Source organism: Mirounga leonina, unplaced genomic scaffold (assembly GCF_011800145.1).
Source record: "Mirounga leonina isolate KUSES-001 unplaced genomic scaffold, KU_Mleo_1.0 Mir_101664, whole genome shotgun sequence".
Taxonomy (NCBI): domain Eukaryota; kingdom Metazoa; phylum Chordata; class Mammalia; order Carnivora; family Phocidae; genus Mirounga; species Mirounga leonina.
The window spans coordinates 3,247,089-3,273,065 of NW_023270175.1; the positions used below are offsets into that span (position 1 = coordinate 3,247,089).

General features: G+C 42.9%; 1 protein-coding gene across 7 annotated transcripts in view; it reads left to right on the top strand.

The window, feature by feature from the left end:
• TMEM164 (transmembrane protein 164) overlaps positions 1 to 25,977 on the top strand; it is a 179,075-nt gene that overhangs the window by 73,447 nt on the left and 79,651 nt on the right. For all 7 annotated transcript variants that reach the window (XM_035007142.1, XM_035007124.1, XM_035007133.1 and 4 more), the window contains one exon: positions 19,521 to 19,587. In XM_035007142.1, coding sequence (XP_034863033.1) covers positions 19,521 to 19,587 — 67 coding nt within the window. The remainder of the gene's footprint in view (positions 1 to 19,520; positions 19,588 to 25,977) is intronic.

The window sequence follows — 25,977 nt, forward strand, 5'->3', positions numbered from 1 at the left end:
ACTTAACCGACTGAGCCACCCAGGTGCCCCGACAATCTGGTTTTTTAATTATTAAAAAAAAAATATTTAGCTATTCATTTTGTGAGTAGTATGAGGTAGGGATATACTTTATATTTTTTTCCTCAAATTGTCATTTTTTGGAACACTGTTTATTGAATAATCATTTCCTGCGATTATTGCTGTTGTGTAAATTCTTATGTATGCTAGGATTGATTTGGGGGGCTTGTACTATTCCAGTGATGTCTCTGTTGGGTCCCTCACCAGTTTCATACTCTCATCTTTGCAACAGCTAGCAGGCCAGATTTCTCTTTGCCATTGTTCATAGCCTGTTACTTTACCCCCACGTTTTTCTTAGCTAGTCTGAACCACTATTTCCTTTCAAAGGAACTTAGAATCTTTTTGTCAGATTCTTCTTCAAATTCTATTAGTTTTGGGGCGCCTGGGTGGCTCAGTCGTTAAGCATTTGCCTTCGGCTCAGGTCATGATCCCAGGGTCCTGGGATCCAGCCCTGCATCAGGCTCCCTGCTCAGCGGGAAGCCTGCTTCTCCCTCTCCCACTCCCCCTGCTTGTGTTCTCTCTCTCGCTGTCTCTGTCAAATAAAGAAAGAAAGAAAGAAAGAAAAATCTCAAATTCTATTAGTTTTGATGGGAATGACTTTAAACCTAAAATGTCATTAACATCATTATAATACAGTCTGTACATATAAGAAAAGATGTGGTAAATTTTTTTTTTAAAGATTTTATTTATTTATTTGAGAGAGAGAATGAGAGGGGTGAGGGTCAGAGGGAGAAGCAGACTCCCTGCTGAGCAGGGAGCCCGATGCGGGACTCAATCCCGGGACTCCAGGATCATGACCTGAGCCGAAGGCAGTCGCTTAACCAACTGAGCCACCCAGGCGCCCGATGTGGTAAATTTCTTAATGTATCCAAGTTTTCTTTTATGTTCTTTAAGGGTGGGCGCATGCATGTGTGAATCCCACATATTTCTCATCAGGGTCATTCCCGGACAGTTTGTAGTTTATGGTATAATTTATTTATTATTTATTGTATTTTCAAAGTAGTTATTACTGGTACATAGGAAAGATTTTTTTTTTTTAAAGATTTTATTTATTTATTTGACAGAGAGACACAGCGAGAGAGGGAACACAAGCAGGGGGAGGGTCAGAGGGAGAAGCAGGCTCCATGCAGAGCAGGGAGCCCGATGCGGGACTCGATCCCAGGACCCTGGGATCATGACCCGAGCCGAAGGCAGCCGCTCAACCGACTGAGCCACCCAGGCGCCCCTATAGGAAAGATTTTGATTATACATGTTCATTTTATATTTGGCCACCATGCTTAACTATTTTAATAGTTTTTCAGTTGCTTCACTTGGATTATTTTGGAAATTAATGGTATCAACAGCCATATGGTAATCTTATCTCCTTATAAAGAGCGAAACTTCCCCCACCCCCCCACCCCCCATTGCAAGCCTGATTGTATTGGCTAGAACTTCTAGGACAATGTTAAATAATAGTGATACGGGCAGGAATTGTTTCCCTGCTTCTGATTTTAATGAAAATGTTTCTAGTGTTTTGCTGTTGATTCTGATGAAGGTTGTTGGTTTAGATTGGATGTCCTTTATAATGTTAAGGAATTCTCTTATTCTTAAATTACTAAATTTTTTTTTAATTAGGAATGGTTGTCAAATGTAGCTAATTTAGCTAATGGTTTTTAAGAATCTGTTGAGAGGTTCATTTGGGTTTTCTCCTTTGACCTCCCCATTTGGTATGTTAAATTAATAGATTTCCTAATAACAACCTTTGTGGATTTCTAGGGTCAGCTTTCCTTTTCCTCTGCATGCTTGGGGGAGATTCAGGATTGGCTTCTGTACTACAAATTTGATTGATTTTGCTCTTTGCCATCTCCAATGTGATATTTATTTCTGCTGCTGCAGTCTTCATTTCTTTCTGATTCTTTCTTGCTTTGCTGCTCCATCTTTTCTCCCCAGTTTGGTGTCTTTCCTTCTCAATATATATTTTTTTTAAGTAATCTCTGCACCCAATGTGGGGCTCGAACTCACGATCCCGAGATCAAGAGTCACGTGCATCACCGACTGAGCCAGCTAGGCACCCCTCCTTCTCAATATGCTTTATTCTGATGGCATTCTATACCTGTTTCAGCGAGTCCATGTTTTCTCAGATTCTACTGAGGATGCAGTTTTGTAAAATACTTCTTCTGGTTCAGACACTAAATTCAGACTTTTGCGCTTCCTCCAAGTCTTCAGAATGATACGCACTTCTGCTCCCAGAGGCTCTTGTAGGAACCATGCTGTTTTTTGGGTATGTTTATACATATTCAAAGGAGGATTTATTTATTATTTGTCCAAGATAGGGTCTCTGGATTGCCTTTGAGTATTATCATGTTCTCTTTGGTATTGGTTCGAAGCCCTTCTCAGCTCCTCTCTTGGTGGCAGGTCCATGGCTTCTAGCCTGTTTGCCAGTGCTTAGCAGCTTCATCAAGTGGGTTCTTGCCGGACCTGGGCGGAATCCCTTACCCCTACCACTAGGTTCTTTGATACTCTGAGCAGATATGGTATGTGAAAGACTACAACCTCCCACACACACTGCTACCTGAGTTCTGCTTGGGCGGACTCCCACTCCCAGGACACAGTGCGCCAGCCCCAAAGCCATCACTTCCGGCCTTTTGATTTGGGGGAGTAGGGGTCAATCTCCAGATGCATATCGAGCAGTTTGATTTCCTTTGCAAGCTGTAGTCCTGGAGTGGAGGCATGACTGTCCAGCGTGCTGGTTACCAGATTTCTAAGCCACAAGGCCGACAGTGGCAGGATGGACTCAGCGTCTTCCTGTCTTGTTTCAGGTTTCTGCTGCGTGTGTTGGCCACAGATTTTTTTTTTTTTCTCCTCATTTCAGCATTAGCCTTACTGGTAGTGGAGATTTCTTCCAGAGTCTCGTAATAGGATGACCATCAGTCTAAGTTTTCCGTGATCTGGGGTTTTTTATTTTTTAATTTTTTATCTTTTTACCTTTTTCTGTCTTTTCGTAGGAATTTTAGTAGGAAGCTTGGTGGGGCTGTGTTATTGGATGTTAGCCAAGTGCTATTTTTTTAAAAGATTTTGTTTATTTATTTGTCAGAGAGAGAGAGTGTACAAGCAGGAGGAGTGGCAGGCAGGGGGAGAAGCAGGCTCCCCGCTGAGCAAGGAGCCCCATGCGGGACTCGATCCCAGGGCCCTGGGATCATGACCCAAGCCGAAGGCAGACGCTTAACTGACTGAGCCACCTAGGCGTCCCAGCCAAGTGCTATTTTAAACAAGAAATTCAGTGCACATTTTGGTTTAGAGCAGAGGTCGGCAATCTTTTTCTGTAAAGGGCAGATAGTAAACTTTCTGAATGTTGTGGGCCATATGATCTCTGTTTTAACGATGTAACTTTTTTGTAGTGTGAAAGCACCATAGACCGTACCTAAGTGAATGGGCTTGGCTGTGTTCCAATAAAACTTTATTTACAAACACAGGACGACCAGATGAAAAAGTTCTGGAGCTGGATGATGGTGATGGTTGTATAACAATGTGAATGGACTTAATGCCGCTGAACTGTCTACTTAAAAACGGTTATGATGGTAAATTTTGTGATATGTGTATTTTACCACACCAAAAAAAAAAAAAAAAAATCCAGAACATAACAGGGTGACCGTATTTTGCTGACCCTGAGTTTAGAGCAATTAAATCTAGTACACGGAAAGAGAGGGAGTGAGGAAGAAATTAAATGTATCCAGCAGGACAGTGCCACTGTTGAAGCATACCTTAGTGAGAATGGGGCAGGGTTCTGGAAAACTGCGGTTCATTGTGGTGACATCATCCCATGGTCTTTAGGGATGGAGAGACACAGAGTTCATAGTCACACTTTTTGGCATAAGGATCAGATCAGGGATTTTGCACTCCCAAGGCCTTCCTTCTTGGTGACTGGCAGTACCTCCTGTAGATGCAGGGGTCTCTTCTCGGGGCTAGAAAATCCTAGCTTTTTAGTTATTAACTCTGCATAGCAGACTCACTGGGTAAAAAAGAGGAACCACTAGTCAGAGTCCGCTGGTTCTGCACCCCTCCTTGCCATGATTCCTGAGCCATCAGGATTCACCTGTCAGCTGGAGACCCGGGCCCTCGGCATCGGGAACAACGCCGTTCTGGGGACCCCACGCCACTTTTCTCTCAGCGGTGTGGAGAGGATGCTCCTGCTTCCTGGCTCCAGCCTTGGCCTCGCTCAGCTTGACCAAGACCTTGAAAGAGCTCCAAGTCCAACCGGGGTCTTCCATCTGCTCAAGGGAGCAGGTCTCTGGTGTGTTTAATGCTGTTCTTGGAGCGGAGTTAGCAAATCGAGGTCCATGTATATTACTCTCCCCCCTCTCCCAGCATGCGGTAGTTTGGACTTTCCTGGTTTCTGCTGGGTCTGTTATCCTGGCTGAAGGAGGATGTTGTCACCACGTGGTGGCACGCACGTACTCCCCCTTCCCAGTCTCCATGGATCCCAGCACCACAGAGCACTCTGAGTGCAGTCAGCCTCTTAGTTTTCAGCTTACTCGTTGGCACCCTGGCTGCTGGCTTTTTGTTTTTGTTTTTGTTTTTGTTTTTGTTTTTTTGAAGAGGGTGAAATTCTTGGTTTCACAAGGGACTGGGAAGCCAGCCTTTTGGAACTCTCCTCTGTCTGAGCTAGGGTATTTCGAAGGACCAAATGAAGGAAAAGGGAGTGGCTGTTAAGATTTCCCTGGCTTTGGGTTGTGATCAGACAGTTCAGCTGCCTTGTGAGCATCCACGGCTTAACGTGCCTGGTTATCCAAGTGTGTGCCGCGAGGGTCGGGGGTGGGGGGGGACTCGGAGAGTGAGTCACTGAGCGGTGCCGACTGAATGGCAGGGAGCTCTTCCCCTACCCTGCCCCGTAAGAAAAGTGCATAGCAGAGAGCTAGCAGACATCTTCCGCCTCGGAAAGTGTACCGTGGCCCTTCCCCCGTGAGCAAGTGGAAACCCTTAAATCTGCTCATTTTCATGTCCACAAGGAGAAGAGTGGATCTGTGATGCAAGTGGGATTATTTGGTCATGAGTATCTGCTGACTCAGTCTGGAGAGGATTTTGAAGGAGATGAGATGAAATTTCATCTGTGCTGCAGAGAGCAGGGGGCGCGTTGCTGCCTGGAGAGAGGACTGTAGGCCGGGTGTGAGCCAAGGTAGGTGAGGGAAGCATGGGGCTGGGTGAGGGGAATGAGGGCAGCCTGACATGTGATCTTGGTGTTACAAGATTGATGCCCTGTTGGCCTTTGGGCTGCATGATATTACGAGAGTTCAGGAGCCCCACGACCTTCTCTTTTTCTAGATCCCACTTATTGTACTTTCAAATTTTTAAACAGCGGGACTTGGAGCTGGGAGCCTTCCTCTTACCGGGACCGTCCTGAGTTCAGGAGGGGGGTGCAGGTTGGACCTCCTGTGTCTTAATATCTCGGAATGGCTTGACCATCGCAGCACCCCCTTTTCTAGTGCTCGACACATCAGCTGCCCTGGGACCTCCAAAAGAGCAGCCTTTTGGCACCTTCACCTGGGAGGTGGCTGCTTTTGGGCTTAGCTTTGGACTCACTGCACAGGGTGTTTGGGAGACCGTCTCTGACCCGAGCAGCTTTATTAAGACTGTGATCTTGGCAAGGGAGAGAAAACCCTACGTATGAATGCTGCAGGTTAAAAGGGAGAGACACCTAGAAATCCATCGTAAGTAAGTAGCAATACAAGGAGACCAGTTTCTTGTCTTACGCAGAATGCTGTTCTGGTGCCTGCTTTCCTAGGAGCCATTAACCATCAGGTTGCTGCCTTGCATCCATACATATTCTTTCTTAATGCTTAGAAGGGGGAAGATGCTTTCAGGTTGTCCATGGGCCTCCTGTCCTTCCGTACGCACCAGAAGCTGCCTTCCTTCCCACGTGTACATATTTAATTTTGTTCTCTTTTGGGAGCTTTGGCTGCTCCAGTCCTGGCCCATATTTTCTGACTGAGTATTCTCAGTGCCCCAACCAAATCCTCTCCAGGAAATCTCTCTGAAGGTTTCTGGAGCGGGGACTGCTTTTCTTTTTTTTTCTTCCTCTCGGGCTGCTCGGCTTTAAACACGTGTTTGGATGTTTATCATCTCCTGGTAAAGGGAATGCTGGGGATACAGGTAACTTTTCCCATCTGGGAAAGCATGGAGGGCAGTATTCAGCAGAAGAATGGGGCTAATCATTTGGGGCCTCTTTTTACTTTGTCAGCCCACCCAGTCCTTATGGAAGCTAAGTGGCATATCTACGATGCTATATTATCAGGCAAAAGCAATTCCAGGAAAAAAAAAAAAGCAGTACAGCATAATAGATGAGGTTTGGGCAAGATCCGTAGGTGCTGTGCGGTGGGTAGTAAAGAGATAGAAATACTTTGTTTTTATAAAAGTCATCCACCGTCACTGGAAGAAAAACATTAAACGTTACAGAAAGCAACCATGTGGAAAATGAGAGTACCTGATAATTCCTCTGGTAATAATGTGAGTATAATGTCCTCCCAGGCTTCTGCATGTACATACCCATTTTTTATTTATTTTTATTTATTTTTAAGATTTTATTTATTTGAGGCAGAGAGAGAGAGAGAGAAAGCACAAGCAGGGGAGAGGGAGAAACAGGCTCCCCACTGAGCAGGGAGCCCGATGCGGGGCTCCATCCCAAGACCCTGGGATCATGACCTGAGCCGAAGGCAGACGCTTAACCAACCGAGCCACCCAGGTGCCCCTGTACCCATTTTTTAAAAACCAAATTTGGGATTATTCTAGGCATCTCCAAAGATACGATTTGCAATCTCTCCAAAGTTAATATACCATGATTGTTTCCCCAGGTCATTAAGTATTCTTCTGCACATGATTTCTTTTTTGTTGTTGTTGTTAATTTAAAATCAATTAATTCACATAGAGTATATTATTAGTTTCAGAGCTAGAGTGTAGTGACTCATCAGTTACATCTCACACCCAGTGCTCATTCCATCAAGTGCCCTCCGTAAGGCACATGATTTCTAATGACAGCATTGTATTTGATAGCTGATCATTCAAATGAATAGAATGTGACGTATTTACACAGCACCCTGTTATTCCACCTGTGGTTTGCTGGACAAATACTGTTTTAAAGGAACCTTACGTGGTGCTGTGAAAGTAGATGACTTAGGTTATATAGTTGTGGTTTGGCCACCTCTTAAGTCTTCTGAGCAAGGCTGACAGTGTCAGCCTCCATTTCCTCATTGGTAAAAGAATGTTGTGAATAGTAACTGCTTCCTCAAGTGGTGGTAGCAATTAGATGAGCTGCTCCATGTTCATTTCTTAGCATGGATCCTAACAGACTAATCAGTAAATGTTAAAAATACATAACCTGAGTTTTGTCTTGATGCTTCACCATCTTACGTACTCGTACCTCGCTGTTAGAATTAGGGTCCCAGGGAATGAAAACTGTTTTCATTCAAACAAGCAGAATTTCAGAATGCAGACTGCTTTCAGATAAGGAGCCCTGTTTATTCATTGAGTGCCTTGCACATCGGGGCTTTGGCCAACTGTCTGGACTTCACAGGAAAAGAAAGTTCTGCGGCCTCTGCAGTTGTATGCCCCATTTTGGTCTAGAGCAAAGCAGGTGGGAAACCACCAGTTACAATCAGTCCTGTATTCTGTCTTTAATAGTCTAAAGTCTTCTATCTTCGTGCGCGCAGGCAAAACCAGTCAAACTTTCTTGTTATACTTGTTTGTTTCTTTTCTTGTTTTTTTCTTTTACTTTTCCAGCTCTTATCCTGAACAAATTTCAAACGAGAAGGGATCAGGGCAGCACACCAAACACTTACATGATCTCTACCTAGGTTCAGCAGTTTTTGTCCTGGTTTCTGATATGTGAGTTAAAAAATGTGACTGCATTTCCTGCTGTCTAACAGGATTATGCTGCAGAGCCTCACACGGTGGGCAGAAAGTGCACGCTCAGGGCGCCTGGGTGGCTTGGTCGGTTGAGTGTCTGCCTTTGGCTCGGGTCATGATCCCAGGGTCCTGGGATCGAGCCCCGCGTCGGGCTCCCTGCTCAGCGGGAAGCTTGCGTCTCCCTCTCCCACTCCCCCTGCTTCTGATCTGTCTCTTTCTCTGTCAAATGGATAAATAAAATCTTTTAAAAAAAAAAAAACAGTGCACACTCTCACTCAGGCCAATGGCCGATGGAAAAGAGGTCAGAGTGGAAGGACCCTGGTTAGTGGCAATAGATAGATTGTTTGTATAATACAAGTTATGGAAAATAAATCTCAACGTAGCTTATGGCTGAAGGGAAAGAGCGTAGATCCTGGTGTCTATCAACATGACAAGCTGTGTCGAGTGAAAAATGTAATTTGCAGAAGGATAGAGAGAGAGTATATCGTTTATTTCATGGGATAATCAGGAAGCAACAATGTATGTATATGGTTTGTGGATACATACAAATGTAATAAATCTATATAGTCATAGGAAGGAATCCCACTATTTCTGAATAAAGGTTTCCTCTGGTTAGGGAGTGGAGGGGATGGATAGCATTCAGGAGGGGTCCACAGGGCTTCAGCTGAATCCGTAATGTTCAAATTGACCAAAGTAGGATGGTGGGCACAGAGGTTCTTACTCTTTTTATACTTTTCTGTATGTAAGAAAATTTTAATTTAGAGAACTAGAGTGAAGAAACATTGTTTAAAAGGCTTCTTAGAATCTCAGGCCATTTATTTTGTGGTTGTCAAAATGGAAACCGGGGGAGTTCAGTGTTTTGTTTTTCATACGTATTTTTAATTACCGTACTATAAAATTGACGTTTTGGTATACAGTTCTGTGAGTTGCTTGCACTTCTTCACTGTTGTGAATGATGCTGCTATGAAATGGGTGTACAAATGTTCCTTAGAGACCCTGCTTTCAATTCTTTTGGGTATATACCCAGAAGTGGAATGGCTGGATCATATGGTAATTTCATTTTTAGTTTTTTTGAAGAACTGCCAAACTGTTCTACACAGCTCCTGTACCATTTTACATTCCCACCAAGAGTGTATAAGAGTTCCAATTTCGGGGCGCCTGGGTGGCTCAGATGGTTAAGCGTCTGCCTTCAGCTCAGGATGATCTCAGGGTCCTGGGATCGAGCCCCATATCGGGCTCCTGGCTCAGTGAGGAGCCTGCTTCTCCCTCTCTCTCTGCCTCTCTCCCTGCTCATGCTTTCTCTCTCTCTCTCTCTGTATCTCTGTGTCTCAAATGAATAAATAAAATCTTAAAAAAAAAAAAAAGTTCCAATTTCTCCACGTCTTTGCCAATACTTGTTATTTTCTGTGGGTTTTTTTTGGGGGGGGGGGTAGTAGCCATTCTAATAGTGTCAGATAGTCTAATTGGGATTTTGATTTGCATTTCATTTTCTAATGTCCCATGTGATTCCTTCTTTGATCCATTGGTTGTTTAAGAGTGTGTTATTTAATTTTCACAAATTTGTGAATTTTCTCATTTTACTTCCATTATTGATTTTTAACCTCATCATGTTGTGGTTAGAGCAGATACTTTGTATGATATCTACCTTTTCTAAATTAAAAAAAAAAGATTTTATTTATTTGAGAGAGAGAGAGAGCTGTGGGGGGAGGGATGAGCAGGGGGAGGGATAGAGGGAGTGGGAGAAGCAGGCTCCCTGCTGAGCCCAGAGCCCGACATGGGGCTCGATCCCAGGACCCTGAGATCATGACCTGAGCTGAAGGCAGACGCTTAACCGACAAAGCAACCCAGGTGCCTGGTATCTTCCTTTTAAAATCTATTGAGACTTAACTTATGGCCTAACATGTGATCTAACCCAGAAAATGTCCCATGGGCACTTGAGAGGAATGAATTCTGTTGTTGCTGGTTAAAGGCCCTTTATTTCCTTGCTTTTCTTCTCTCTGCTGTTCTATTATTGAGAGTGGAATGTTGAAGTCTCCAGCTATTACTGTAGAGCTGTCTATTTCCCCCTTTGAATCTGCCCATTTTTGCTTTATATACGCTGATGGTCTGTTGTTAAGTATGTAAATGTTTATAATTGTTACATCTTTTTGTGGTGTTGAATGTTTTATTAATAAATAATATCTTCTGTCTCTTGTAAACTGTTCTGATTTATAGTCTGTTTTGCCTAATATTAGTATAGCTGCCCCTGCTCTTTATTTGGTTACCATTTGCATGGAATATCTTTTTCCATCCTTTAACTTTCAACCTGTTTGTGTCTTTGAATCTAAAGTGAGTCCCTTTAGAAAAAACTGTTGGACAGTTTTAATCCGTTTATATCTAAAGTAATTACTGATAAGGAGGGGCTTCTGTAATTTTGCTAATTGTTTTCCATATGCTGTATAATTTTTTTTGTCCCTCATTTCCTGCATTACTGTCTTCTTTTGTGTTTGGTTGATTTTTCGGTAGTCTAACAATTTAATTCCCTTATCATTTCTGTTTGTGTATATTCTTTAACTGTTTTCTTTGTGGTTATCATGGGGATTACATTTAATATCCTAAAGTTATAGCATTTTACTTTGAGTTTATATGAGCTCAATTTAAATAACATACAAAAAGCTGCTCCTTTATAGTTTCATCCCCACCCCTTTCAGGTATCGATGGCACAAAATTACGTCTTTATGCAATGTGTGCCCCAAAACATAAAGTAATTATTTTCAAATGCATTAGTCTCTTAAATTATGCAGAAAACAAAATGTGGAGTTACAAACCCAAATTATAATAGTAGTTTTTACACACTGTGGTTTTTTTATTTTTTATTTTTATTTATTTATTTATTTTTAAGATTTTATTTATTTATTTGAGAGAGAGAGAATGAGAGACAGAGAGCATGAGAGGGAGGAGGGTCAGAGGGAGAGGCAGACTCCCTGCCGAGCAGGGAGCCCGATGCGGGACTCGATCCCGGGACTCCAGGATCATGACCTGAGCCGAAGGCAGTCGCTTAACCAACTGAGCCACCCAGGCGCCCCACACTGTGGTTTTTTTAAACATATTAATCTCTTAAATTATGTAGAAAACAGAAAGTTGGAGTTATAAACTATTTAGATAATACTAGCTTTTATAATTGCCCATGTATTTACCTTTCCCACAATCTTTATTTCTTTATATGGCTTCGGGTGATGGTTTGGTGTCCTTTTATTTCAACCTACAGGTCTCTTTTAGCATATCCCTAAACCCCAGCAACCACTGATTAGTTCTCCTTCACTATAGGTTTATTGTTTAGGGAATGTCATCAAAATGGAATCCTGTAGTATGTAACCTTTTGAGACTGGCTTTATTCACACAGCTTTAAGAGTCATCCAAGTTCTTGTCTATATGAATTCATTCATATTTTTGTTGCTGAGTATGTATATACCACATTTTATTGGTATGTCTATACCACAATTTGTTCATCCATTCACCCCTTGAAGGGCATCTGGGCTGACTGCAGATTTTGGCTAGAGGTGCTGTGAACATCTGTGTAAAGGTTTTTGTGTAAACACGCTTTCACTAAACTAGGGTAAATAGGTAGCAGCAGGATAATTGGGTCAAATGATAAGAGTATTTTTAACTTTTAAGGCTTTTTATAAACTTTAGAAGAAGCTCCCAAACTGTTTTCCAAATTGTTTTTACATTTCCACCAGCAATATATTATGAGAGTTCCCATTTCTCTACAGTCTCTCTAACATTTGCTATTGTTAGTATTTCTATTTTAGTGATTCTTACAGGTGAGGAGTTGTATCTTATTGTGGTTTTAGTTTGCATTTCCCTAATGATATGAAACATCTTTCACTGTGCTTATGTGCCATCCATATATCCTTTTTGGTGAAATGTCTGTTCAAATTTTCTAGCCCATTTTTTATTGGGTTGTTTGTTTTCTTACTATTGAGTATGAATATTCTTTATATACTCTGGGTAAAAGTCCTTTGTTGGGTATGTTATTTGCATATGTTTTCTCCCGTTCTATAGTTTGTGTGGTCATTTTTGTCAAAGTGTCTGACACAGCGAAATTTTAAATTTTGACTAAGTTCAGTTTATCATTTTTTGAACGTCTTGTGTTTTTGGTGTCATGTTTAAGAACTATTTGCCTAACTAAAGGTCATGGAGATTTTCTGCTATGTTTTCTTATACAACTTTTATAATTTTACATTTTCTTTGAAGATTTTTTTAAAGACTGTATTTATTTATTTGAGAGGGAGCATGAGCAGGGGGAGAAGCAGAAGGAGAGGGAGAGGGAAAAGCAGACTCCCCACTGAGCAGGGAGCCTGATGCAGGGCTCTATTCTGGGACTCTGGGATCATGACCTGAGCTGAAGGCAGCCAGTTAACTGACTGAGCCACCTGGGAGCCCCTACATTTTCTGTTTAGATTTATGATGTAGCTTTTATGTAAGTTGTGAGGTTTAGGTTAAATGCATTATTTTATATATTATGTCAAATTACTGTGATACCATTTATTGAAAAGGGTATGGCTTTTCTTCACTGAATTGCTTTTGCACTACTGCGAAAAATCAAATTACTATATCACTCTGGGTCCATTTCTGGACTGTTCTGTTTCACTGATTGTTGTCTTTTCTTGGCCAGTATTGTACTATTTTGGTTGCTATAGCTTTATAGTAAGCCTTAAAATCTGGTAATGTGATTCCTTCATCTTTCTTCTCCTTTTACAAAATTACTTTGGCTATTCTACTTTCTTTACCCTTCCATATACATTTTAGAGTCAGCTTATCTGTATGCAAAATATCCTGTTGGGATTTTGGTCAGAAGTACATTGAATTTATAGATAATTTTGGTGAGAATTGACATCTTTGCTATGTTAAGCCTTTCAGTCTTTGAACATGGTATGTCTATTTCTTTAGGTCCTCTTTCATTCCTTTTGTGAACTTTTTACAGTTCTCAGTATATAGATTCTGTACATCTTTTCTTAGACTTATACTTAAGTATTTTGGTTTTGGGGGGAGATATTATAAATAGTATTTTTTTAAAAAAATTGGTTTCCAGGGGTGTCTGAGTGGCTCAGTCAGTTAAGCGTCCGACTCTTGGTTTCGGCTCAGGTCATGATCTCGGGGTCCTGGGATTGAGCCCTGTGTCAGGCTCTCCACTCAGTGCGGAGTCTGCTGGAAATTATCTCTCGCTCCCTCTGCCCTCCCCCTGCTTGCTCGCTCTCTCTTTCTCTCTCTCTCAAATAAATAAAATATTTTTAAAAATTGGTTTCTAATTTTGTACTATTATTATGTAGAACTATTACTGATGTTTATGTGTTGACCTTACAACCTTGCTAAATTCATGCATCAGTTCTGGGAGTTTTTTTGTAGACTCTTTGAGATTTTCTACATATATAATCATGTTCTTTGCAAATAGGGACAGTTTTATTTCTTCCTTTCCAGTCTTTATTATTTTTGGTGCCTTATTGATTTTGAGAGTGGGCACTCTTGTTCCTGATGTTAGTAGGGGGAGCATTCAGGTTTTCACCAGTAATTGTGATGTTGGGTGTAGTATTATTTGAGAAGTCCTTTATCAGGTTGAGGAAGTTCCCTACTTTTCCTAATTTGTTGGTATTTTTTATCATAAATAGATGTTGATTTGTGGCAAATGTCTTTTCTGTATCAGTTGATATGATCATGTACTTTGTATTCTTTACACTGTTAATCTGGTGGAATTTATTAACTGAATTTCAAACACTGAATCAACTTTTCATTACCAGGACAAAAAACACTTGGTCACAGAATATTATTCTTTTTTTTCTTAATTAGGCTCCACATGTGTGGAGCCCAGTTCAGGGCTTGAACTCATGACCCTGAGATCAAGACCTGAGCTAAGATCAAGACTTGGACGCTTAATCAACTGAGCCACCCAGGTGCCCCCAGAGTCTTATTCTTTTCATATTGCTGCATTAGATTTGCTAAATTTTTTTTTGAGAGTTTTGTGTCTGTGTTCATGAGGGCTATTCATTTAGTTTTAGTTTTCTTTCTTTTTTTTGTACTGTATTTGTCTGGTTTGTTATCTGCATGGTAATAGCCTCATAAAATGAGTTGAGAAATGTTTCCTTCTGTTTTATTTTCTGGACAAGATTGTATAAATATTTGGTAGACTTAGTCACGGAAACCAATTGAGTCTGGAGATTTCCTATTCAGAAGATTTGAACTACAAATTCAGTTTTTTAAAATGACATGTTCGACATGTAACATTAGTTTCAGGTGTATAACATTATGATTTGATATTTATATTCTGAAACATTCATCATAATAAATCTAGTTAATATCCATCACCACACAGTTATAATTTTTTTGTGACGATAACTTTTAAGATCTGCTCTCTTAGCAACTTTCAAATATACAATACAGTATTATTAACGATAGTGACCATGCTGTATGTTACACCCCCATCACTTACTTATTGTATAACTGGAAGTTTGTGCCTTTTGACCACCTTCACCCATTTCGCCTACCCTGACTCTCCACTTCTGGTGACCACCAATCTGTTCTCTGTATCTGTGAGCTCAGTTTTTGTTCGTTTGTTTTTGTTTTTTATATTCCACATATAAGCAAAATTGTTTGGCATTTGTCTTTCTCCATCTGACTTATTCCCCTTAGCGTAATTTCTCAAGGGCCATCGATGTTGTTGCAGATGGCAAGATTTCCTTTTTTATGGCTGAATAATAGTCTGTTTTATATTTCTTTAATAGGACTGTTCAGGTTATCAATTTCATCTTGGGGGAGTTTTGGCAATTCGTGGTTTTAGGGGAAATTCTCCATTTTATCTAAGTTGTCAGATTTCTGTGCATAGAATTGTTACTAGTTTCTCCTTATTATCTTTTAGTTCCTGGGGAGCGTGGGGGGGTGCTCTGTAGTGATATCCCTGCTTTCCTTCCAGATGTTGGTAAGTCCTGTTTTCTCTCTTTTTGTCCATGTCATTCTTCCTGGAAGTTTATCAGTGGTATTGACTTTTTCAAAGGCAAGCTTTCAGTTTCATTGATTTTTCTCTGTTGTTTTTGTTTTTACTTCTAATGATTATTGCTCCTATTATTGTTTCATTCCTTCTGCTTGCTTTTGGTTTATCTTGCTCTTTCTTGTTTTCTGGATTTTTATGGCAGAAGCTTGGATGACTGAGTTGAGATGATTCTTTTTTTTTCTAATATCTAAATTTTATATGTTATAAGCATCTGACACATTTTGATATGTTGTATTTTTATTTTTGTCCAGTTCAAAGTATTTTATAATTCCCTTTGAGAATTCCTCTCTATGAATTTGCCTTTCCAGTCACTTATAGAACTTGCCATCTGTTCCATACTTTTAGGTTCTTGGTTGTAATCAAGTGCATTAAATTGAAATATAAGTCATCTCACGAAGATTTTTCGTAGCTTCATTTGTTGTTATGAATAGTAATGTGATATTCATTTACATTGCTTTATTGAGAATAATAGTAGCTGCCATGTATTGAGTGCTTACTATGTCCTAAGCATTATGTTGATCGGTTTACATGGTCTCATTAAATTCTCTCAACAAACTTTTCAGCGAGGTACTGTCACTAGCCCCATTTTATGATTAAGGAAACTGACACACGTATTTTAAGTCACTTGTCCAGAGTCACTCAGCCAAAATGTGGTAGATCTGGAATTTGAGTGTAGGTTTGTGCCAAACCCTGAATTCTTCACCATTATACTACATTTCCTTTCATTATTTCATTTCTTGCCTTGTCAGTAAGATGTTATTTTCTTGAGGGCAGATACTATGTCTTATCTGATCACCTTTTCCCTACAGCACCTGGAACCATGTTAGACACATAGTAATGGATTGATTTATGTTTGTGGAACTCAATTTAACCAACTGAGCCACCCAGGCGCCCCTTGTGGAACTCAATTTAATGGCATGAACTGACCCGGAAGAGAATTAAACCCGTGACATTTGCCATATTGCACTAGTTTCTTACCAACTAAGCTAATTCAGCTTGGTCTCCTACACAAAAACAAAAAAAGCTGACAAAATATTTGTGACCATAGTAATGGCCAAGGCTTTGAGCTGTCAAGGAGATTTATAAGTATGACTAACTGAGCAGGAGTCCATCTCCAAGTTGTGCTGCTCAGTTCTGACCTTCAGTCTTGTCCTTTTGCTCTCTATGGAACTCCTTTTCTTACTTCGAATTTGTTTCACCGTTCAACTCTCTCACACGATTTCCTTTCTCCCCTTCCCCGCCCTTTGCATCTTGAAGCTTTAGGCGAACTCTTCACCATTTGTTTATGAAACACATATGTGAGTCTTATTATATACTATGTGCTCTTCTAAGCATTAACTAAGCTCACTAAGCATTAACTCCATATAACAATCCTACAAATTGGGTACTGTTGTTCCCGTTGTACGGATAAGGGAACTCTCACAGGACTTTCTAGGGGCTCATTATCCATTTCCCATACACAATAGAAATCTGAGCGGTAGGCTGGAGGTGGATATAAAGTGAAAACAAAAGCCTTTGGCTTTCATATGGCCAGTCACTTACCTGTTGGGCTGTGCTCAGGGTCTATAGAGGGCAGTGCAGGTATATAATTGGGGGATAGCTTTGCCACAAAACACCCAGGGGGTTCTGTTGCCCTTAGGCATGGCCCTCTCTCCCAATGGGCAGCCCAGAATCTTTTCCTACCTGGCCTACAGTCTAACTGACTCTCTCTCTCTCTCTCTCATACACACACGATCTCAAAACTTGGCGAGACCTGAGTGTGACTTCTCCCTCCGACTCTTCCTAGCTCTGTGATTTGTGGCAAGTCATGTAGTCACTCGGTGTTTTGATGTTCTCAACTGTGAAATTAAAGAAGATGATAAAGATTATAATAAAAACTGAGGGATAAATCAGATGAGGCATTTGACTACTTAACCCAGTGATTGGCATGTAGAAATGCTCTATACATGTTTAAATGCTTTTGTGATTATTGATGTGTAAGACCTTTTTATATATTAGGGATAATCCACGCTTTGGCATATATGTAGCTTGTAGAACTGAATTTTGAGGACCCAGAACAGGCTTGTCTTTATGTGGGAATTTCTTCGTTGTTTTGAATCTTGACATTGGTTTTATCTTCTCTATTTCTGACCTTTCATGGGCCCTTGGGATCAATTCCATCATCCTCACGATTTAACTTTTGGCGCCCAGAGAGCTAATTGGCTTTGTATAAATGCCAGCATTCTTTTAGGGCCAGTGGCAAAGCCTGGCACTGGAGTCCAGCTTTACCTGGACTATTAATGTGATGTTTCCCTCTCCCAGGGTGAATGTTTAGGCTGTGGCTAAACAAGACTGTTTATGCCCAGGGCCTCCCTTAGGCAGGCCCAGGGATAGAGTTAGGCCGGGCCTGGAATGGCCATTAATGACCCCTGCTCTAGGCACTTGAGGCTTGAGTGAGAGTCTTCAGCAATCAGTTCTCAGAGCACAGAGTACCCCCTGGAATGACCCTGTTGTAAAAGCATGGTAACCTGGCCAGCCCTGGGAGGCCGGAGTGACATCACATTGGTGCTGGAGGACCGTGATTGCTTGGCGTGGCCTCAGAGCATTCTCCCCTTGGTCACCCCCCTGAAAGTGTATTACGCCTAGGCCAGGGGATGGATAAGATGGTAGAAAGACCCCTGAAACCCAAAGGGAGGAAACAGGAGCCTCTCTGACTCTCCACCTGAGGTCACATTTGTGAGGGAGGGTGGCGGGGGTGGGGGTGGGGCTCTGGTATCAAGCAGCGAGAGGGATATAAGAGTTTGGGGTCTCAAGTTAGATAAACCTGGGCTTGAATCTTGGCTCTTCTATCTTATGTGTGACATGAACCAGGCCACTTTGCTTCTCTGAATGAACTTGGTTTCCTCGTCAACAAATGGGAAAAGTAATTGTACCTGTCTCAGAAGATTGCTGTAAAAATTAAGCGAGAGAATTTATGTAAAGCAGTTAATTAGATAACTTGCCCAGATTATGTTAAGTGCACGTTATCATCATCCTTGTGGCATTGGTAGAAACGAGCAACAGTAATAAACAGACTGCGGGAAGTGAAAACCATCCTTGGGGCTTCTGTGCTGTTCTCATGGGTCTCCTTGTAATGTCTCTCTGTCTTAGGCACACATCTCTGAGCTTTGAGAGAATACCTAGAGTTCTTGAGGGCCTTCAAAGGGCGCCTGGGTAGCTCGGTCGGTTAAGTGTCTGCTTTGGCTTCAGGTCATGATCCCAGGGTCCTGGGATTGAGTTCCGCACTGGGCTTCCAGTGGCGAGTCTGCTTCTCCCTCTCCCTCTGCCCCTCCCCCTTGTTTGTGCGTGCACACTCTCTCCCTCTCTCTTTCTCTCAAATAAGTAAATAAAATCTTAAAAAAAACAAAAACAAAAACAAAAGTATGGGCTGCTTTCCCCCTCCGAGCATAGGAAAAATCCTGGTATCTCAGGGGTGCTGTGTGAGTGTGTGTGAGTGTGTGCGTGAGAGAGAGAGAGAGAGAGAGAGAGAGAGTCGACTCGGCACTGGTTGTACCTGACCCATCAAATCTGCTTTTCTTCACGAGGAAGTCCGTGTGTCATTCTTTTCTTCTCCCTCAGTTGTAAAGGACCATTTGCCTCGAATGATGAAAGAAGCTGCTGAAGTCCACCCTCAGCACTCTCTCAGGCAGAGTTGGTTTCTGACCTGGTTGTTCTTGACTTACAAAGGGTTTCTAGCATATGCTTCAACAAGTCTGGTATTAGGAAATGATTATTTTTTTTTTTTTAAAGATTTCATTTATTTATTTGAGAGAGAAAATGAGAGAGAGAGAGCACATGAGAGGAGGGAGGGTCAGAGGGAGAAGCAGACCCCCTGCTGAGCAGGGAGCCCGATGCGGGACTCGATCCAGGGACTCCAGGATCATGACCTGAGCCGAAGGCAGTCGCTTAACCAACTGAGCCACCCAGGCGCCCTAGGAAATGATTATTACCCGATGCTGGAGACCAGTGGTTTTCTTCTTCTCCTTCCTCCCCCCGTCCTTTTCCTTTTTTGTTTTGCCTTTAAGTCACAAAACCCAATCTGTAAAATCGATCAAAGCAAGCCTGAAGACTTTTCTAAGAAAGTCGGGGAGCGCAGTTGACAAAACACTGCAGTCGGCTGGCTGGTTTGACTCGCCTTTTCACGCCTAGGCCGCTATTTGGGCGAAAGGATCGGACATGGGTGTGTAAATAAACAGCCATGTCACACGAAACAGGTACCCCAGTGCTCTAATCACAGGGCACTTGCTTGGCGGAGGCTCTCTTTTCAACTGTTGCCTGAGCTGTGGCGGCCGACGCTGCTGATGGGGACCGACTGGACGTGTAGGGAGCACGGAGCTCATGATGTGATCAAGTGTCATAGCCAAAGTGTGTTCAGGGAGCATCTGGGGGATTTTTGAGACAGCGGTCAGAACATTTGTTTACGTGGCCTCCCGTAGGGCAGGGCATGACTTGGCACATTTTTGCCTGCCCGTGCAACAGAGTCTGAGTGTGACCTGGACTTTATCTTTTTTTTTTTTTTTTTCTTTTTCCTTTTCTCCCCCTCCAGGCTCCAGATGCACATGCTGAATGGAGCGCTTCTAGCTCTGCTGTTTCCTGTGGTGAATACCCGGCTGGTAAGTTGCCTCTTGTAAGAACGTGCTGCCAACGTACAAACCAGTTATTTGCTCACTGCTTCAGTATCCAGCGCTTGCCCTCATCCTGCGCTCACGTACCCATGTGAGCTTTAAAATATGTACATATTTCATACTGCGGTTTGACATCGCCCTTCTTGGACGCAGGGGAGCTTGATAGGTAGGGGTGGGAGTATCTGATGGAACTCTGGGGCTGCATTAAGAGTTCAGGCCCGAACCAGGAGAGACCACAGAAGCCTAAAGGAGCTCTTGAGAGGTTTGGTGGAGAGAAGGGGGGGCAGGGAGCCCCATTTATTAGAGGTTTCCAGGTGTTCTGAGGGGCTCTCGTTTGGATTCAGCCACATTGGCCCAGAATAATCTGATGGGGAGCCTCAAAGCCTGTCTGCTTTGCCAAGGGCCCCATTGAGCAAGAATTAGTTTCTTTCCCCCATTTACCCAAACCCATAGGGCGGTCTGAGCCACCCCATACCCAGTAGCTAGCCAGTAGACTCCCACTGTAGCAGGGGGCTGGGTGTTAAACGAGCATAGAGAGAAGAAGGAGCTATAGGGTTGAGGTGGCAGGGCCCTGTCCTCAGACTCCCTCATGTGGCACTGTGGAGGGATTAGCCAGCCATGTTAGAAAGCACAGGAAAAGAAATCACCTGTAAAATCCTTCCTACTGCTTTCTATTTTCATGACTTAAATTTGCCTCATGCATTCAAGATCATAGTTTAAATCTCAAAATGATAATCCTTCCTCTTTGGATAGCATTTTATAGTTTACAAGGTCTTTTCACATGACAGCTGTGTGACGTAGATAAGGGCAAGCATTATGGCCTCTCGTTACAGAGGAAGACACTGACGTTCAGGGAGTCACACGAGGTCCAAGTGGCAGAGTTAGGAATGGAGAAGCCTCTAGATCCTATACGTGCAGCAATACTTCACTCTCTCCAAGGATTTAGTCACACCCTCCCCACAAGTACTCATGTATACCCCTATGATCATTATATGTTTCTCGGTGCCTATTGTACATCAATAGAAATTAAAAGAAAATGCATTCATCTAAAGCAGTGATTTTGAACCCAGGCTTAAAATTTTGCTCCAGCCTCACCTAGAGGTACTTAAAAAAACAAAACAAAACAAAACAAAAAATGATGAACAACAACAATGGAAAACCAACCAACCAAAATGACTGACGGCCCGGCCCCTCCCTTGGAGTGTCTGAACTCTTGATCTGTGACACAGCCTAGGTGGGCATAGTGTTTTTAAAAAGTGTTTCTAATGTGGAGCTGCAGTTGAGGACCACCGATTTTGTGCAGTGGCTCTGACTTAATGTCTGTCCATAGCAGTTCACCCAAGGAAATGGCTAAGAAATAAGGCTTGCTGGACCTCATCCCCAGAAGGTCAGATTAAGAGGATCTGGGATGACACCAGGAAATGAGCATTGGTAATAAGTCCCCAAGTAATGTCGACTGCTGGGGTCCTCGGACCCCTCTTGGAGAATCAGCATCCTGGGTGATCGTAATTCCAAATTACTCCAAGTGTGGGACTCCAGGTGAGGTCTGAGGACCAGCATCACGAGGGTGCTGCCTGTTAGAAAGGCAGAATTTGAGGCCCTGGCAGAACCCCTGAACCGAGTGTGCCCGGCCTCTCATGACCGGGACAATACTGCCTGCCCTCTCCCACCCTGGCATTCCCCCCACCTCCCAGGAGGTCCGACAGTCTATCTACAAGCGTATGAATAAATACACCACAGCAACATTTCTGCACTAGGCCTGCTGACACTTCCGGAGTATTTACTGTGCGCCCGGTACTGTTCTAAGTGCTCTATGTGGGCTAATGTATTTGATCCTCACAATAAACTTCTGAGGCAAGGCATTGATAATTATCCCCAAGATCAAAGTGCCGGCAGGGTTGGTTTTCTCTGAGGCCTCTCTCCTTGGCTTGCGGATGGCCGCCATCTTGATGCCTTTTCACATGGTCTTTTCTCTCTGCATGCACATCCCTAGTGCCTCTCTGTGTGTCCAAATTTCCTCTTGTAAGGACATTGGTCAGATTGGATTAGGGCCCACCTAATGGCCTCCTTTTAACTTAGTTCTTAAAGGAGGTATTTCCAAATATAGTCACATTCTGAGATCAGGCCTTCAACATAAGAATTTTGGTGGGGACATAATTCAGCCCCTAACAGCTTTCTACTCTGTACAAAAAACAATGTTCCTCTCTCCTCCCCTCTCTCCCTCCCTCCCTCCCTCCCTTCTTTCCTTCTCTTTCTTCCTCTCCCCTTCTTCCCCTTTCTCACAGTAGATTTGCTATTATAGTTGCTATAACACCTAATACTTTCTGAATTCATATCAAGTTGTAGCCAGCCAGCTCATCAGGAATGTTCAAGAAACTTTCCTTAACACTGAAACTTCTTTGATGAGCTTAATGAGTGATTCCAATCAGTCTGGTAAATAATCTTGGTGCCCTTTTTTCTAAAATGAAGCTGAGACAAGCTCAGGGTGATGGCTCCATTTGCATGTGTCTTGTCAACTGGGTTTGGCTTGGTTATTTTAAATGGTTGGGACCCCTCCTGGGCTACCTCTGGCATTAGGACTTTTTGCTTTGCAACCCCTTAGTTGAGCTCAGACTGACTTAAAACAAGACACAGGAAGGGGTGCCTGGGTGGCTCAGTCGTTGGGCGGCTGCCTTTGGCTTGGGTCATGATCCCAGGGTCGTGGGATTGAGCCCCGCATCGGGCTCCCTGCTCGGCGGGAAGCCTGCTTCTCCCTCTCCCCCTCCCCCCGATTGTGTTCCCTGTCTCGCTGTGTCTCTCTCTGTCAAATAAATAAATAAAATCTTTTTATAAAAAAAACAACAACAAGACACAGGAAGACAGGCAACTCTATCTTAAGCCTGATGATCCAATTAGGTTGGAACTTAGCTTTTGACTTCTCTGTGCTCTTTCTTCTCGACCCTTTATATTTTTAATCTTCTTTTGTTGTTTTTCTGAGTAGTAATATGGAAGCAAGGAAAAGAAAATGAGCTGGTGTGTATGTCAGTAACACAGTCACACGTATACTCACATGTACAAGGACAGAGAAGGAGGGAGTTTCAGGAAATTGCCACTGTCAGCTAAAGGATTTGGGGTCATCAGTGCATTTCCATTTGCTGTGCTCTGTCCTGTGACTTACTGGCCCTGGGATTTGCAGACCAGCTAGGGAATGCCCGGGTCCCAGTTTCTCCTGGCTCTCTATCCTAGCAGCTGATACCTTGGAGGAAGGAACATGTATTCCAATGGCTCATATTACAAGGAAATGGTCTTTGCTGCCAGGATTATGGAGAAGGTCTGTTTCTGGCTTCAGATGAAGTGTCTTAAGGGCGATTTTTCTTTTGCTCCTTGGAGGGAAGGAGAGAAAATGCATCATGGAACTATTGATTATTAGATTAGCAGGGAGCTAAAAGCTTGTCTGATCTCATCTCATCTTCTAGATGGGGTCCTTAGAAGCCAAGGTGGGTGCCCCTAAAATCCAGCTCTCCTGACTCAGACTTCAGAGCTTTTTTCCTATTCTATGACTGGCGTTCAGGGCGAGTTTGAAAGCTGGTGAATCCAGATGCTGGAGATGCTTCTTAGCTTCTGTCCATCTAAAAGAGTTGGGTCATAGGTTTCTTTGAGAAGCTGAAGAAGACTGTAGAGTCTCTTCCCAGATAAATGCACAAACACAATTTTGCAGATAATTCCAGGAGACTGTCACCTGCTGTCCCCCCCCCCCCCGCCACCACTGACCCCTAGCCTATCCGTGGAGCCCATCTTAAGATCCCTCACCCAAGCTGACAGTAGCCCATGGCTTGATAAATCGATATGCTGCCTAGTTTATGAGCTCCTTGTTATAGCCATTGGCTTTGGGGCTGGTGGTGAGACTGGGTTCCTTATCCATTGCCTGTGACTTAGCAAAATATATCTCTTTCAGGCCAAAACACCTTCTGGAAAGTAAAAGCCAAGAGGTGGGAGCTAAGTAGGTTGCCCATGGGACCTGGGTTACATATTAGATTTTCAGTTCCATCTCTTACCTTGCCAGGTTGATCTGGTCCTCAAGACTGAGGCCCTGGGCATAAGCTGCATCCCCAGCCCTGTACCTTTTCTCTTCAAATGCCAATGAGAGTTCCTTCTGAATGTAGAGTGTTCTGAGCAAGGGAGAGTGGAGACAGAAAACAAACTTAAAACACCATATCAGCCCCCTTCCCAGACTGAAGACTCCAGCCCGGCCTATATTTGTGGTTGCAGCCATCTGTCTTCTATGAGAATAATAATAAGAAGAATGGTAATGATTCTTTTCATCAAACTCCTTTCTTCTTCAAGGCCCAAAGCCTCGTGTTTATTATTATCTCATTATCAAAATTGCCCATTATTGTGCAACCCTGTTGATCTCTCATGGTAGTTCTTTCCCCCCTCCTTTCCCATTCTTGCCCGTTTGCTCGGCTCCTGTACTGTCAGATGGTTCTCTTGGATGTCCCTAACTCTGAGACCGAGCGGAAGGGGTTAGTAATGATATTTTCATTACTGGGGCAGCTCCCCAGCTTTCAGAGTCGTTATCTTAATGTTCTCAAGGTGCACCTCGTCCCCATGTGTGCCTCTTGGAAAACTTTGCTTTCACCAAGGCAAATAGGCTTGAGAAACTTACTCTTTGCTAACTGGCACATTGAAATGTGCTAATTGACCTAGAAAAGTTATTTCTGTGACTGGCAAATTGAGCTATTTAAAAAACTTATAGTTTGGATTTTGGACCTCAGCTAGGGACAGAATATCCCTTTGCTTTCCTGAGAGTACTTAAATTATGAAAAGCTTGGTTTCAGAAGAGGCCTTCGCTTTTTGGAGAATCGATGTGGGCAAAATTGTGCCTCGGATGTGAAGAGTCTGGTGTTCCTGGGCCAAACTAAACCAAATGCTAGGGACTATTCTAGAATATGTCTAATCACCACCTTTATTTTAAGGTTAATCTTGGAGAATCTTCCATCCTCCATGAATCTATCCCAATCAAACAGTCCACCCAGACTTTTATTGAGCATGCTTTGGTATGACATATTGTGCTGTGTGCTGCAGAAACAGCCAGGGTGTATTCCTGGCTCTCTAGGAACTTGCAGTTTAGTTAGAAAGATAAGGCATAAATTATGGCAGCATTAGAATTGAATCATGAAAAATGTATATCGCAAGGCAATTCAGGCTTAATTGCTAAATTGCAGTCGTTCCAAGTACTGAGATGGGAAGAGGATTAATGTTAGCATTTATCAGGAGCCTACTGTGTGTCAGGTAATTTACATATGTTATCATTTAACTTGCACAAGAACCCCGTTTTACCTATGACGAAATTGGGGTTTAGAGAGGTTGAATGATTTGCTCAGCGTCACATGGTTTCTTTTTTTTTTAAGATTTTATTTATTTATTTGAGAGAGAATGAGAGAGAGAGAGAGAGAGCATCAGAGGGGGGAGGGTCAGAGGGAGAAACAGACCCCAGGATCATGACCTTAGCCGAAGGCAGTCGCTTAACCAACTGAGCCACCCAGGCGCCTGAGTTACATGGTTTCTAAAATGCTACAGCTAAACTCATGCACCCTGCACTCTAATGCACTGTCTCCTGGAGAGACCAGTGGATTAAGTGGTCCAAAAAGTCTTCAGAGAGAAATAAAGCTCCAGCTGAGCCTCGAAGGGTGATTAGACTATGCATGCAGTTGCAGACAAGCAAAGCTGTTCAACTAAGGGAGTGCCATGGCCGGGGCATGGGGGTAGGATCCCGCACATTCATCACTGCACACTCATCACTAAGATTCTGAGGAGCAGGATGGAGAATCATAATTCTGGTGGTATGTGTAGACATTGTCACTTATTTGAAGGCCATCAGAAGATGTCCACAACCCTGCTTCTGTTACATCTTTTCACCCTTTATCATCGTGTTTAGATTCCTGTGCATTTCTTATCCTTCCCACCTCTACTGATAAGAATTCTTTACAGGTGGGGATGCCTGGGTGGTTCAGTCAGTTAAGCGTCTGCCTTTGGCTCAGGTCATGATCCCAGGACGAGTCCCGCAAGGGAGCCTGCGTCTCCCTCTGCCCGCCTCTCTCTCTCACTCTCTCTCTCTCTCATTGCCACTCTCCAGTCCAGTTTCTTGTAGCAGTCAGAGTGCTATTTAAAAAGTATAAACTAGGGGTGCCTGGGTGGCTCAGTCGTTAAGCATCTGCCTTTGGCTCAGGTCATGATCCCAGGACGAGTCCCGCCATCGGGCTCCTTGCTCAGCAGGGAGCCTGCATCTCCCTCTGCCTGCCTCTCTCTCTCACTCTCTCTCTCTGACAAATAAATAAAATCTTAAAAAAAAAAAGAATTCGTTACAGGTGGATGTGACTTCACAACCAGAAAAGCTCT